A 15,294-nucleotide genomic window follows, 5' to 3' on the forward strand; every position below is an offset into this window, starting at 1 on the left:
GAGTTCAGGATGTCTGCGTGTGCGTCCAGTACCGCCCACGTTAGGTTCTGGGGTTGATGGGGATTGTGCTGCGCATAGTTAGGTGCGCAGAGGGCAACGCTCAGTAGCTGAAGGGCAACCAGGAACCACAGTATTCTTCCCAATTGAGGCAGATGTGACATTTTGATTGAGGCCCTTCCCTTGGTCTACCTTCTGTTGTCCCTGCTGTCCTCTTCCTCGGCCGTACGTTGAGGGTCAGCTTCCGGAGTGACACCAGTAAGGCCTCTTATGTGGGGAGGAGGAGGGGCGTCTTGGGCGTCCGGCGAAAGCGGGAGATGACAAGGACGGACGCAGCGACCAGGGACCCACAGAACCTTATCGGGAAGCTGAATGGCCGCGTAACCTCGACCCCAGGTGATGAGTTGCGCAGGCCCTCTCCAGGCGGGGTCTGGCAGGCAACGATAGTAGACAAGTGGTCGTTGGTGGTCAGCGGCAGGTTGTGAGGCAAAGTGACGACAAGCAGCAGAAGTGGCAGGTAGTCCGGTCAAGTTGAGAAAGTTAAGAGTATAGAGGCAAAGGTTGAGAATGTCTTGCACCGCTGGGAGGCTAGGGGCCCTTTCCCCTTTGTTTCTATATATCTGTCAAGAGCATGTTTTAAGGTCTGATTTGCTCTTTCAATTATGGCTTGACCTTTGCTGTTGTATGGTATGCCGAATTTGTGTGTGATTCCCCATTTCTGGCAAAAGGCGGCAAAAGCACTGCCTGTATAGCCAGGCCCATTGTCTGTTTTAAGTTCTTTTGGGCGTCCCAGCGTTGCAAAGGTTCGAATACAATGATTAATAATGTGTTTAGAGGCTTCGCCCCTTTGAGGGGTGGCCATGATGAACCCCGAGTAAGTGTCAATGGAAACGTGTAAGTACTTCCATGGGGAAAAAGAAGCATATTGGGTAACATCCATTTGCCAAATTTGGTTGCACTCTGTCCCCCTGGGGTTAACTCCCATGGGCACAGAGTGCGCTTGTTTGCTACAGGTGGGGCATTGCTGTAAAATTGCAGTGGCCTCTGTAGCAGAAATTTTGAACTGCTTAATGAGCGCCTTTTTATTCTGGTGGAAATAGGAATGACTTTCCCACGGAGTGGGAGAGGAAAAGGCAAAAATGAGTGGGGAGGAGGATGCAGCCGCAGCCGCAGCGTCGGCCACGCTATTTCCTTCCTGGAGGATACCAGGGAACGGTTGGTGGCTACGAATGTGTGCAACATGGAAAGAATGAGTCCTTTTAGAAATGAGGTGTTGTAAGGACAGAAACAAAGATAGAAGAGTTGGTTCGATAGAGGGGGATAAGTAGGCTTGATAAATGGAGGAAATAATTTGGGAAACATAAAGACTGTCAAGAATAAGGTTAAAAGATTGATGAGGAAAGGCCTCAAAAGCAAGGATGGAAGCATAAAGCTCTGCCCGTTGGGCGGAGGATTGTGGAGGGGTGGTTTTTGTGTGCCATTGGCCGTCAATCTGCCAAGCGCAGGCGCCAAATTTTTTGCTGCCGTCGGCGAAGACAGTGACTGCATCATGAATGGGGAAAGGAGACATAGGAGCTTGCCAAATAAAGGGAGTGGTTCTGAGAAGTTGTACCCGAGGGTCTGGTGGTGGATGGCAAGAGACAGTGCCAGGCCAGTCAGCGAGGGCAAACTGAAGGTGGTCGCTGACCACTAGCAGTGACTCCCATGTGGAGAGAGAGCAAGGAACATAAATGACAGAGGGTTCAACACCAGCTAGGGCCTTAGACCGCAGCCGACCTTTGGTAATAAGGGAAGCAAATTGAGCGGGTTTAGTAGTAAGCGTTGCACGAGGCGTGTGAGACAGGTGGATCCATTCAAGGATTAGCAATGAAGGTGTCACCTGAACCACCACACCTGTTGGCAGTGTCAGCGTGTTCAGTAGGAGCAAAGAGAAAGGCAAGTTGTCTTTCATGCGATCCACCCATTTGGTACGTAGGGCCTGATTAATTAATTTTACAGCGTCCAATTGTTCCTTTTGCAAAGGGATGACATCTGCAGGTTGCTTTCCTTTAGTTAGTGCCGTGAATAAGGGAGAAAGTTGAATGGTGGAAAGACCTATGTAGGGGCGGATCCAGTTGATGGATCCCAAATATTGCTGTAATTGTAGCAAGGTAGGCGCAGGTGGCAATTGAATGTTCGGCAAACAGGGGTTAGCGTGTGATTCAAGCACCTTGTGTCCCAAATAATGAAAAGGTGATGAAAGTTGTACTTTGTCTGGTGCAATATGTAATCCTCCTTGTTGCAATATGTGTTGTAGGTGAGGCAATGTTTTTAAGACAGTACCTTTGGGTCCTGGTGCAGCAACCAGAATGTCATCCATGTAATGATAAACTAAAAATGACGAGTATTTATCCCTATAGGGTTGTAAAACCTGCGATACAAAGTATTGACACATGGTGGGGCTGTTCAGCATTCCCTGTGGCAAAACTTTCCATTGATAGCGAGAAGTTGGTTGAGAATTATTGAGCGCAGGTACAGTAAAGGCAAAGATATGTTTATCTTTAGGATGCAAGGGTATAGAGAAAAAGCAATCTTTAAGATCAATGATCATCATATCGTAACTTTGAGGAATCAAATTTGGATTTGGGAGGCCGCATTGCAGCGCCCCCATTGGTTTGATAATTGCATTCACCGCCCTAAGGTCATGAAGAAATCTCCATTTACCGGATTTCTTTTTAATTACAAAGACTGGAGTGTTATAAGGGCTTAAAGAGGGCTCAAGGTGCCCATTGTCCAATTGTTCATTGACCAATTGTTTTAATACAGTGAGTTTTTCCACTGTGAGCGGCCATTGATCTATCCAGACTGGAGTTTGAGATTGCAATTCCAGCCGCAAAACAGCTGAAACAGCCATTATTGCAAAATAAGCTTGGTTTGGAATTGGGACATCAAATCTCGTCCCCACAAGTTAGTATGTAAAGGTAAAACTACAGGCTTAATGAAAGCGGTAACAGGGCTTGTGGCTGACGTGACTGAGATCCAATTGCAGCTGATCTGAGCCGTCTGGATCCCTCCTACCCCTCTGACGGATGGGGCAGGGTCAGTAGGCCAATCGGCAGGCCATTCAGCTGAGCAGATGACCGAGACGTCGGCACCGGTATCTAGAAGACCGGAAAAAGAACGTCCATTGAGTTTAAACTTGGCTACTGGCCTTTTGGAGTTGACGTTTTGCTCTATAGTCATACAGTCAGAAAAAGTCTCAAGGGGGATCATTGTCGCCACCACATCTCCCTGTTTGATGGTTACCGGAGAATTAACCATAATTGCCAAGGCGAAATCAGAAAAGGAGTCAGCACTGCGCAAAAAGGGGGCAGCTATGACTCCTTGAGCGGTAAGGTCCAAGTTAGGGAAAACAAGCACCGGCATTTCGGGGGGTAATGTCAAAGGCAAGCGAGGCGATATAAAAAGATGATAAACATGAGCGGGTAAAGAATAGGTCACGGTCTCGCCCACAGTCATCTCTACAGAGTGAGGGGACGGGTCCTCATTGGGTAATTCAGCCTTGGGGGTGGGGCTGGCTGCATGCCCCACAATCAGTTTCCCGAATTCTGCTGACTTTGATTAAAGGACCTGCATTGGTTGGCCCAATGAAATCCTTTTTTGCATTTTGGACAAACGGTCTTAGGTTTGACTGCCTGTTGGGAGAAACTGCGATGTGCGCCCCCTCCTGGTGCCCTGCACTGAGATTTGAAATGACCGGGTTTCCCGCAATTGAAGCAATTTCCGGCAGGGCGTGACACAGGAAGTGCGTCTTGTGGCGCGAGGGAGGAAGAAGAAGGCGGAAGCAAGGTTGTGGTAATGGCGGAGGCCAGCGCAGCCATTTTGTGGCTGGTGGTTCCGACAATACGACATGCTTGGAGAAAATCAGCCAGGGTGATGCCAGGTTTGTTAGCTATGGGCTGGAGCACCTTTTGACAGTCCGAATTAGCGTTTTCATAAGCCAATTTCATACACAGTTCACCTCTAGCATCTACGTTGTCAATTTGGCGTTCTAATGCAACTTGAAGGCGACTAATAAAGGAAGAATAGTCTTCTGTAGGCGATTGAATTATTTTAGAAAAGGTTTGCAAAGGTTTGCCCTGATTGTCATCAACCTTTCGTAAGGCCGCTAAGGCACAATTTTTAATAATAGGAAAAGCAGCTCTATCGGAGTTTTGCTGTTGTGCAATAGTGCTGATGGTGCCAGTCCCCAGGACATCGTCAGCAGTAACATTTTGAGGGAGTCCAGCATTTATGGCAACGGCAGCCTGTTTGCCGTACTCCGAATTCCAAATTACATATTGAGCAGGGGTTAAAATCATGCCAAAAAGCGACTGCCAATCTGCAAGCAGCATTTCCACAGCAGCAGTAGAAAGCGAAGTAAGCAAGCCCATAACATAACGCGACTGCAGGCCATAATCTCTAACAGCACTTTTAATCTCTTTGATTTGTTTGTAATCTATGTGCGTATGCACCGGCTGGCCGGGAGCGCCCGCAGCAGCTCCGGCGGGCACCACCCAGGTCACCGGAAACATTGCACACGCTTCAAGATCCTCAGCAGAGAGTTGACCTGACTGCTGAGCAGTCTGCATAGCTCTGATTATGTGACCCCCCCTTTGAGGTTTTATAGTCAGGGGGGAGCTTGGAGCCATGGGAGCCGTGGGACCATTGGCTGGATCAAGGCACCCAGAACCTGCCGACATGGGAAGTAAAGTGGCCGGAGAATTTTTAACAGAATCATACGGGGGTGGTATGGGTTCTGCCGGCATTTGGTTGTCGAATTTATGGTGAATCATTAAGCATTCCATGACCACACGCCATGAGGTCAGAATTTGGACCGGGGCCCTAGGGGCCGCGTGGAAGTATTCCCCCAATTTTGTCCATGTGGATATTTTCAGTGACCCTTTTTCAGGGTATGATGGACATTGTTGCCAAATGTAAGACAAAAGGCCAATTAATTCTTTGTTTTTCAAACGGGGGAGGGTTTTGCCTCCGTTTGAAGAAATTTTAGAGGATGATTCGGTTAATTCCCTCAATTCCTTCAGATGCGCTGTCTGTTGTTGAGAGAATTTTCCGCCCATACTTACGAATATCCAGCCGTGTTTCAGACGGGACGAGTGCACAGCTCCCCTCGAGCGAATAAGTAAGGACGGTCCGAGACGCACCTCGTAAACTCACGCGATCACGTCGGGGTCACCACAATGCGGTTTTGCTGTCCGCATCAGGGTGGGCCACTCATGGGGTCTCGACAGGCGAGAGTGAAGACAAACACGCAGGTTTTCCTCGAGGTGAGTGAGCCCAGAGCGTGTTCTGAACTACTCTTTTATTGGGTATTACAAATCAGGAAGCAGGTGGTGGGGGCAGGTGGTGGGGGCATATAGCCTTTTATAGTCATGCAACAGCTTTAAGCAACACTATTGGTTTATTCTATGTTTCCTGTATAGCCTGTCATGGTTATACGTTTCCCTACTTGCTTACGTAGCATCAGGTATTTCTCAAGCAGTGATCGCCTTATCGTGCTTTTAGGTGCTTTTATTATCTGGTACCTTCCCTCATCCTAGGTTTCTGGTTCGTGTGCTGGCCACTGGCCTGGCCACACTGCAGAAGCCTGAATCAAGTTTCTGATAAGCAAGCATTTTATTCCAACAATAGATAAGGATTTTCCCATGTGTGTTTTCTGATGTTCACAAAGTACTGCCTTTTGAGCAAAACATTTCCCACATTCTATGCACCTCTATGGCTTCACTCCTGTATGGACCCTCTGATGCCTTCCAAGGTGTTGTTTTTGGGAAAAGCATTTCCCACACTCCCCACATTTGTATGGCTTCTCACCCGTGTGGATTCTCTGATGAATCCGAACCTGTGCTGCTGAGATAAAACTTTTCCCACACTCCCCACATATATATGGTTTCACTCCTCTGTGCCCCTTCTGGTGTCTGTGAAGTTCAGCAGCCTCCACAAATCGTTTCTTACATTCCAGGCATTCATAGGGTCTGTCTCCAGTGTGAATTCTCTGATGTCGCACCAAGTGTGATTTCTGGTAAAAACATCTCCCACATTCTAGGCACTTTTCATTTTTCTCCCCTCTGTGTGATTTTATTCCCGTGTGAACCTTCTTATGGACCCAAAGCTGTGAGTTGCGAGTAAAGCACTTCCCACATTGAGCGCACTTGTAAGGTTTCTCTCCTGTGTGAATTCTTTCGTGGTTTCTAAGATTTTCTTTGTAAGAAAAAGATATCCTGCACTCCAGGCACTGATAAGGTTTTTCTCCAGTATGAATTCTCTGATGCTTCAAAAGAGTCTCTTTCCTGGAAAAATATTTATTGCACTCCAAACATTTATGGGGCGTCTCTCCTATATGCATGAGGTGGCTGTGATTTCTAAGGGATGACGAATAAGCAAATGCTCTCCCACAGTCTAAGCATTTGTAATTTTTTTCCCCTGTGTGAACTTTCACATGACGTGTTAGGGCTGATCTCGTACGAAAAAATGTTCCACATTCAGTGCATAGATAGGGCTTTTCCCCTGTGTGAATTTTCTGATGTTCTGAAAGTCCTACCTTTTGAGAAAAACATTTCCCACATTCTAGACACTTGTATGGCTTCATTCCTGTATGGATCCTCTGATGCCTTCCAAGGTATTCTTTTTGGGGAAAACATTTCCCACACTCCCCACATTTGTATGGCTTCTCCCCTGTGTGGATTCTCTGATGAAGGAGAACCTGTGTTGCTGAGATAAAACTTTTTCCACACTCCCTACATATATACGGTTTCTCTCCTCTGTGCCCCTTCCGGTGTCTCCGAAGTTCAGAAGAATCCACAAACCGCTTCACACATTCTGGGCATCCATAGGTTCTCTCTCCGGTGTGAACTCTCTGATGTCGTGCCAGACTTGATTTGGTGGATAAATATTTCCCACATTCTATGCAGCGATATGGTGTCATTCCCGTATGAACCCGCTGATGGCTCCCAAGCTGTTGTTTCTGAGAAAAGCATTTCCCACACTCCCCACATTTATAAGGTTGCTGTCCTTTGTGCCCCTTCTGGTGTCTCCGAAGTTCAGAAGAATCCACAAATCGTTTCTCACATTCTGGGCATCCATAGGGTCTCTTTCCGTTGTGAATTCTCTGATGTCGCACCAAGTGTGATTTCTGGGAAAAACATTTTCCACATTCGAGGCACTTTTCATTTTTCTCCTTGTTGTGTATTTTCTTATGCCTCCACAGAGATGAACTTTGAGTGAAACATTTTCCACACTCAAAGCATTTATAAGATTTTATTCCTGCGTGAAGCTTCTGATGGACGTGAAGCCGTGAGTTACGAGTAAACTCCTTCCCACATTGCACACACTTGTAAGGTTTCTCTCCTGTGTGAAGTCTCTCATGGTTTCTAAGATTTTCTTTTTGAGGAAAAGATTTCCCACACTCCAGACATTGATAAGGTTTTTCTCCTGTATGGATTCTCTGATGCTTCAAAAGAGTTGCTTTCCCGGAAAAACATTTATCGCACTCCAAGCATTTATGGGGCGTCTCTCCTATATGCATTAGACGGCTGTGACTGCTAAGGGAAGATTGACAAGCAAATGCTCTCCCACAGTCTAAACATTTGTAATTTTTTTCCCCTGTGTGAAGTTTGACGTGACGTCTTAGGCCTGATATCGTACGAAAAAATGTTTCACACTCAATGCATTGATAAGGTTTTTCCCCAGTGTGAATATTCTGATGTTCCCAAAGTCTTGCCTTTTGAATAAAACATTTCCCACATTCTGCACACTTGTATGGTTTCTCACCTGAGGGGACACACTGGTGTGAAACAAGATATGGCTTCCAGGAAAAACATTTCCCAGACTCCTCACATTTATACAGTTTCTCTCCTTTGTGCCTCATCTCGTGTCTACGAAGTCCAGAAGAATCCACAAATCGTTTCTCACATACTCGGCATTTATAGGGCGTGACTCCAGTGTGAACTCTCTGATGCCGGAACAGGGTTGATTTGGCAGAAAAACATTTCCCACATTCTAGGCACTTTTCGTTTTTCTCCCCTCTGTGTGTTTTCTCATGGCTCCGAAGATATGAACTTCGAGCAAAATGTTTCCCACACTCAAAGCATTTATAAGGTTTTATTCCTGTGTGAACCTTTCCATGGACCAAAAGCTGTGAGTTGCAAGTAAAGCCCTTCCCGCACTGCCAGCACTTGTAAGGTTTCTCTCCTGTGTGAATCTTCTCATGGTTCTTAAGGATCAATTTTTCATTAAATGATTTGCCACGCACCAGACATTTATAACGTCTCTCTCCGGTGTGAATTTGCTGATGTTTTAGAAGCTCAGATGTTTGAGAAAAGGACAGCCCACACTGCACACACTTGCAGGGCTTCTCTTCAGTTGGGCTGTTCTGAGGCTTATAAAGACACCATCTCACAGGAAAACGTTTCTGGCGCTTCCGGCATTCCTGAGGCCCCCTTCCCCGGTGGATTCGCTGATGGGCTCCAAGATCCGAGCCTTCAGCAAAACGCTTTCCGCACTCTCCACATTTGTAGGGCCTTAGTCCGGGGTGGCTCCTGAGATGTTTGGCAAAGCCCCACACTCCACGAAAGGATTTCCCACACTCCAAACACAGATGTGATCCATTCCCTGTGTGCACCGTCTGGTGGATCAAAAGGAGAGACCGGTGAGTAAAGGTTTTCCTGCACTGAGAGCATGTGGTGAGTCTCCCCAGCTTCCCCTGAGGGGGGGTTCGGTCAAAGGGTTTCTCCCCCTGCATGGTTTCTGGGGGCTGCTCCCTTGCAGGGCTTTCTATCCAGAGAGAATTTGCAAGCAAAACTTTGGCCACAGGTTTTTCCAGGCAGCACCTGTTGGATGAAGGATAAAGAAGTGAAGAAGAGAGGAAGTTTCGTTCTCCAGCTCCAAAAATAGCCCAAACAATACCTAGGAGACACCTTACATGAGCTACCAAGGTGCCCGCACCTAAACCAAAGCAACGCTGGGATTTTCCCAGTGAATCTCACCTAAGATCTCCCCTCTGTTTCTTAGCAAGGTGGGAGGGATGGTCGACAGAGTCCGTGTTGCTCCGTTTGCTTGCCTGAAATGTTCTTATCTCTGCCTTTTCTTTCACTCGGTTGGGAGTTGATGCAGATTAGATGTGAGACACACTGTAAGGACCACCGCAGGACTTGTATGTGTTACGTAGGTCCATACATATCGATCTTCCATCCCATATAGGCATATGTGGACATGGTTCTTTTTGCCACCAGAAACTAACATGGCCCTCCTCCTAGAATGGCTTCCTGTACTTTCTCTATGCTTTACTGAGGGTGTAAATCTATTCCTTGAGGTCTGCAACGCTTCATGTTGGGGGCCAATTCAGCCCTCCATTTTCTGAAAGGCAGGTTCATCGCATCCTTTGACCAAAACCTCCCCGAGATGGTCCTACCTGCCCAGGTCAGACTTTGGGCTCAGTCCTCAAGCAGTTTCTTCTGGCTTAATGTCCCACATCCACCCAGCCCTTGGAATTACTTCAAGGGTGGTAGCTGCAGAAATCATGGTTGAACTAATCATGGTTTAGCTGAGGGATGTGTAACTTCCCAGCTGAAAACAGCTCCCAGCCTTGGGGGAGAGTGCTGGGGGCAAAACCCAACTTTACTGCATTGCTTTTATGTTTTATAAAAATTAAATGTGATTAATGTGGTTTTTCCCCAGGCTCAGATCTCACCACTTCCCCCTCAGTTCCTTTCCTGGGACGCTCTGCAGGTGTCTGGGGCTGTCCCGGGCAAGGCCGCCGACTGCCACGGACCGCCCCCTCCCCTCCTCTTCCTCTGGCTCCCTCCTCCTCCCTCCCCTCCCTCACACCTCAGCTGCTGCTTCCCTCCCTTTCCCCCAGTCTCTCCAGGGCTTCTCCCACCGCTCGCCAGCAGGGCCGGTTTTGCTGGCCTTAAAGCGGGGAAATCCTCCCTCTCCGTCCAGACGAGGCGCCGAGGAAGGGGGTCCCTCCCGGGCGGGAGAACCGGGCTCAGCCCGGGCCCCCTCCTCCCCTCCGAGGACCCCCGACGGACACGGGAGGCCCGCAGGGGCTGCCGGGACCCTCCGCTCCGCCCTCCAGCGCCGAGGCCTCCCCCCCTCCCCTCCCCTCCCCTCCCGCGGGCCAGGCTCGCTCGGCGCCCCTCAGAGGCTCCGCGTCCGCCCAGCCCGGCCCGGCCCGGGCAGCCCCCCGGCAGGCCTCGCAGCTCCGCAGCCTCCGGGGACGCGGGCCGAGGCGCGGCGCCGCAGCCGCGGTCCTGCCGGCGGGGAAGGCGCTCTGGGCGGGCGGCCGGGCCGGCCTGGCGCCGCGGGAGGGGAGCCCTACCTGCCCGCAGCCGGGGCCCAGCGAGCCCTCCGAGGGTCCGGCGCCGAGGCGGGGGGCGGGGCTGCGCTCGGGCCCCGCCTCCTCTGCCAGCCCCGCCCCTCCCGGGAGCCTTGGCCGGCAGGGAAGGGCCTGAGCCCACCATTGGCCCCGCCCCCTGGGCCAGGTCCTCGTCCCCAGCGCGGCTTTTCCTTTGCCGCGGCTTCCCTCGGCCAGCCCGGGCGCCGTTTCCATGGCAACGAGGTGGAGCTGCTGTCATCTGGAAAGGAAAAGATGAAAGCTGCCGTTGGGTCTCCACTGGATGTGGAAACAGGACAGTCAGACAAAGAGGTCCAAGAAGAGGAGGAGGAGAGCGAGGATACCAGCTTGCTCAGCAAGAGGTTGAGCGCACAGAAAATGCAACGTAAATAGCTTGCATTAGGTGAGCAGAAACATTTAGTAAAAGTTTCCCTCAGGAATTTCAGCATCTGGTTCAGGAATGTCTGTGGGGTGGTGTCCAAAATGTCAAGATGGCAGCTGTGACCAGGAAATCCAAGCTCCATTTGGCTTTTACGTGTGTCACACGTGCAACTCATGTAAAAAATTGCCAGAGCATCAACTGCACAGCTGCAGGCGCCATCTTAACTTTTTTGACTTCCCTGCCCCGCAGATGCCCCCAAATCCCAGTTCAGCCCCCAGCATCTCTAGCTACGGCTGGGCAAGAGGACCGTCCGAAATGCTGGCTGGGATAGAGTGGGGGGGCGACCGGTGGGCCAAGGGGTTCTGATCCGGAGCAGCCCCTGCTTCATTGTTCTCCAGCACGACCTCCCAGGGCAGCCCTCCTTGGCAGGGATCCCACAGGGCTCGCTCCTCTTCCGTGAAATGCGTTCCCACCTCAGCAGAGGTCGCCGTCCTCTGAAAGAGCGCCTCCCCTCCAACACGCCCTGAGGACTGTTTGCGGGGGGCTTCTCTGAGCTGGGGGCTCTTTCTCCGGTGTTGAACGCAGTGTTTCTCAGCCTTGGCGACCTTAAGGCTGTGGACTTCAACATGGTGGCTGGAGAATTCTGGGACGAAGTGCACACATCTGAAGCTGCCAAGTGATTGAGAAACACTGCTTTAAAGGCCTGTAGCACGCCTATATTGAATGAAATCTTACTGCTCTTGCAGGTGCCTTTGCATTCATCTCCAAGCTCAAAGGGAGTTTGAGCCAGTTTGGTGTAGTGGTTAAGGCACTGGGCGAGAACCCAGGAGATCCCGGTCCTAGTCCCATCTTAGGGATGACAGTCGGCTGGGTAGAGAACCACAGATATCAACTTGCAGAAGGAAAGCAGCAGTTAACCAAACACAAATTAAGGCTGGGAAAGGAAGAAGGTGTTGCAAAGAAAACGCAGCTCATGTGTGCATTGCGGGGGGCTCTCTTTTACCAGCACAATCTTTAGAACCGAGGCCATGAAGTTAATTCCATAAACCTTGGTTCTGTTAACCGTGCCCAGTGCCAGCTCCTGGAGGGATCGGGCAAGAGTTTTCCCAGACCAAGCTGGAGACGCTGGGAATTGAAGGTGGGAAAGATTAGCGGGCCAAGTTGGGACATCAGTAGGGAGCTGCCCAAAACCTTCCTTCCCCCAGGGGTGGGGTGTGTCCTCTTTTACCCCAGCACACAAAGGCCCCTGTTTTTCAGCTAGAATACAAATGAAGCTGCATAAAAGGGAAATAAATAAATATAGGATACTCTCCTTTCCATTGCTCTAGGTGATTCCCAAAGAAATTAAGAAGGGCTGGACCTGGTTAACGTTTGGGATGGGAGACCACCAGGACATCTGCTGCATAAAAGGCCTGCACTGACGTGTAATGTGATCCTACATATTTCTGCCATGCTGGAAATTATTGCACATGGCCCTTGGTCTCCAAAAGGCTGACTATCCATCTTATCCTAAGAGCAAACCTGCATATTGTGCTCTGGGTGAACGGTCCTAGAGATTTTGAATGGAAGTCGCTGAGCCCAGCAAGATATTCTCCTCACCAGGCCTCTTAAAGGCTGACAACCCTGGCCTGAGTGAAGCAGGCCTTCCCTCTGCAAACGGCTTTCTAAAGGTACACTGCTTCTGAATATGGAAGCTCCATCTAGCCACCAAGAGGCATATCCTCCTCTAGGAGCTGGCTCTTTTTAAAGTCTCATCTTTCATGATGGATGGACAGTTCAAAAACAAATTTAAAAGGAGACACGTGTCTTTTCTTTTGAGACGTTTTTATGTTTGACGCTCAACTTTTCAGGACATTAGTATCCTGATGAACCAAGGAAAGGCAAGGCAAGCAGGTCAACTGGATTATATATTGCATGATTATTTAAAGTCAGACTTGCCATTTTTTCTCCAGCCATACCCACTACTAAGCTCTTATCCTTATGCCGGTATTAAAAGGAGGATTTTAAAATTCTTCGACATATGCACCATTTTACTTAAAATTTATAAATACTTTACAGGGTATGTTCAAATGGGTGAATTTACACTCCACTAAGGGGTCTGCACGGCACTGCTTTGTTTTCAACGAGGACACCATTGACACACCGTACTGAACGTTGGACACAAAAGCTGGGATCGTATGAAATACCGATGCCTGACGTAGTAAATCAGACGGCAGCGTAAGCTCATGGCCTGCTTTGTCCAGCTTGGAAGGGCGAGGGCCAAGTTGCCACAACCCAACCAGCCCCCACTTTCCCTCCTCCATTTGGGACTGTGCAAGTGGAATCCTTTAAATATTCAAAACAGCCCAAGTCCAAGAAGTTTTATTCCCTTAAACCAGAGTTTCTCCACCTTAGCAACATTAAGATACGTAGGCTTCAGTTCCTAGACTTCCCCAGCCAGCATGCTGACTGAGGAATTCTGGGAATTAAAGTCCACACATCTTAACGTTGCCCATACATAGAAACACGATGGAATCTGCAGTCTCCAAATTTGGCCCATTTTAAAACACACCAGGCAAATTCAGTGGTTGCTATTTTGGGGGTTGGTTTGCTACCTCCTGAATCCCAGTCAGGGTGTCTTCAATGCCACCTGCGAGGGAACGACAGGGGACAAGAGCCATCGGCCTTTGGGCCTTCCTTACCAGCTGCCCGAAGGCTCTGCTTGGTCACCGGATCACCCAGAGAGGGGGACTGAATGGGTCTGCATGGCCCAATGCAGCGTCAACTCCTGAAGGGAGGGGTTCAAGAATAACTGTAGTTGCCTCTGGGAGGTACAATGGGTGGAAAGAGGGACCTGCCACATTTCTGCATTCCCTAGAATCTCCCGGAGTGAGTGCCCCCTCTGGCCAATTGGCCAGGATTCATGGGTAGGGCCGGAGGGAGTTAGGCGGAGGTGGAGAGGGTCCGGCAGGTGCCTCAATCCTTGTGCAGGCTTAAACAATCAATGACTCCTCTTTGAGAAACCAGCCCCCCGTGTCACTGCACTTTGGGAATGCAGCACGTCTGCAGCGTGGCCTCAACTCAGACATGCACTCCGCTGAACCCCCAAGATGTCTGACCCTCACTGGCTCTTCCCATCTCCCGTCTTTTGAGCGCTGGCCTGGAAAATCCTCGGCCAAAGCCACAGACTGCAGGCAATTGGCTGGATCACCTTCCTGAACCCGATGCTCCGTCTCTGAGGGCAAGATGGCCAGGAGCAAAACAAACCATCACCATCACCATTCTGGTGCCATGTATCAACGGTATGTCATTTTATAAAAATTCTCTTTTAAACTGCAACGTAATCTGAGTGTCAGTCCTTTCAGCCCCATATTTTCCCATTGCTCCATCGGTATGTTATAACTAAAGGTCTTGGCACATTTTATTATATACTCTTTAATTTGGTCTTCTTCTGTTTCAAATTACAGTTAAAGCTGATGCATTTTAGCACTTACAAATTAATCATTTGCACACACGATAATTCAGTTACAAATTCTGTCTTATGTTGTTCGATTCCAAAATGTCCTTTTGTCTACTTTAAATCTTTCTTTTATGTGTACAAATCAAGACCACTGAAAACTAAATCCATTGGCAGTCAATTGATCTCTTGGCTTCATCTTCTATTCTCCATGTTCTTGTTCTGACAAATCTCGATATTTTAACCATTACTCTTTGCCTGTTCTTTCTTTTCTATAAAATGCTTCTTGTGTCGAGACCCAAAAAGGCGTTTTCAGCACAGCCTGGGTTGATATCTATTCCATATTCTCAATATGGCACTTCAAACATAATTATTTTTAAAGTCTACATTAACCTTCTCCACTCAGGCAATCCCAATCCTCTTCTTTCCTTTGCGTCTTGAAGAGTTTTAAATTTAATTCTCAGTTTGTTCCCTTGCCATATAAACCTAGATATATCTTTCTGCCATTGCTTAAATGGTGCATCAGTTGTCAGGATAGGTATTGTTAGAAACAGTAACATCATTCTACGTAATACATTCATTTTTATCACAGAGAGTCTTCCCAACAATGACAATTGTAATTTTTCCAATCTTAACATATCCTTCTTGATTTCATTCCACGCCTTCATATAATTATTTTGAAATAACATACAATTCATATTAGTCAGAATAATACCCAAGTGTTTTACTTTTGTTTCAATCCTAAAACCAGTTTTTTTCCATCAATTCTATTTGGTCTTCAATTTTCATACTTTGTTACTATCTCTTACATTAATCAAAATCAATGAATATTTCTATTCCTTCCAAAGGGGCTTCCAAAATTACTACCAAGTGCTCAGCAAATGCCCTTAGTTTATCTATTTCTCTTTTCTTCTTCACTGTAGCAATTCTCTCATCCTGTCTTATATCTCTATTCAATACTTCAAGCGCTAGAATGAGGTGTTCGGGAATTTTAAAAATAAAAATAAATTAAGTTTTTATTATGTCATTGGGGATTATTCTTCTTCAGTGTTTATTCTTTTGCTGGATTTTCCTACTTGCTAACATGACCAGAGGTTCCCTTTAATTCAA

The 15,294-nt window shown here is 48.2% G+C and overlaps 1 protein-coding gene and 1 long non-coding RNA gene across 4 annotated transcripts; one reads left to right on the forward strand and one right to left on the reverse strand.

Moving 5' to 3' along the window:
• Positions 1–292: 292 nt before the first annotated feature.
• On the reverse strand, positions 293–10,426 carry LOC112543293 (uncharacterized). Of its 3 annotated transcripts, none has more exons than XR_015793616.1 (2): positions 5,103–9,833; positions 293–427 (listed from the first exon to the last, which is right to left on the reverse strand). XR_015793616.1 is itself a non-coding variant. In XM_088129363.1 (2 exons), the coding sequence occupies exon 2, from the start codon at positions 8,771–8,773 to the stop codon at positions 5,750–5,752; it is 3,024 nt and encodes a 1,007-aa protein (XP_087985489.1). In that variant the 5' UTR covers positions 8,774–8,861; positions 10,352–10,426. The 3 variants fall into 3 exon arrangements, 2 of the variants coding, with proteins under 2 accessions (XP_087985489.1, XP_087985488.1); XM_088129363.1 differs by lacking the exon at positions 293–427 and adding an exon at positions 10,352–10,426 and having other exon boundaries at positions 5,750–8,861; XM_088129362.1 differs by lacking the exon at positions 293–427 and having other exon boundaries at positions 5,750–8,861; positions 9,018–9,833.
• Positions 10,427–10,593: 167 nt separating this feature from the next.
• LOC148213916 (uncharacterized) lies at positions 10,594–14,066 on the forward strand. Its single transcript, XR_015793663.1, has 2 exons — positions 10,594–10,769; positions 12,077–14,066. It is a non-coding gene; the product is annotated as an uncharacterized LOC148213916 (long non-coding RNA).
• Positions 14,067–15,294: the final 1,228 nt, after the last annotated feature.

Source organism: Python bivittatus, unplaced genomic scaffold (genome assembly GCF_059951505.1).
Source record: "Python bivittatus isolate LINGU-HERP-01145 unplaced genomic scaffold, Pbiv_v1 ctg000810_np1212, whole genome shotgun sequence".
Taxonomy (NCBI): domain Eukaryota; kingdom Metazoa; phylum Chordata; class Lepidosauria; order Squamata; family Pythonidae; genus Python; species Python bivittatus.

What these genes read in the sequence shown, in the direction of transcription:
- LOC112543293 (XM_088129363.1), bottom strand. Translation starts at nt 8,773, where the DNA reads ATGCAGGGGGAGAAACCCTTTGACCGAACCCCCCCTCAGGGGAAGCTG.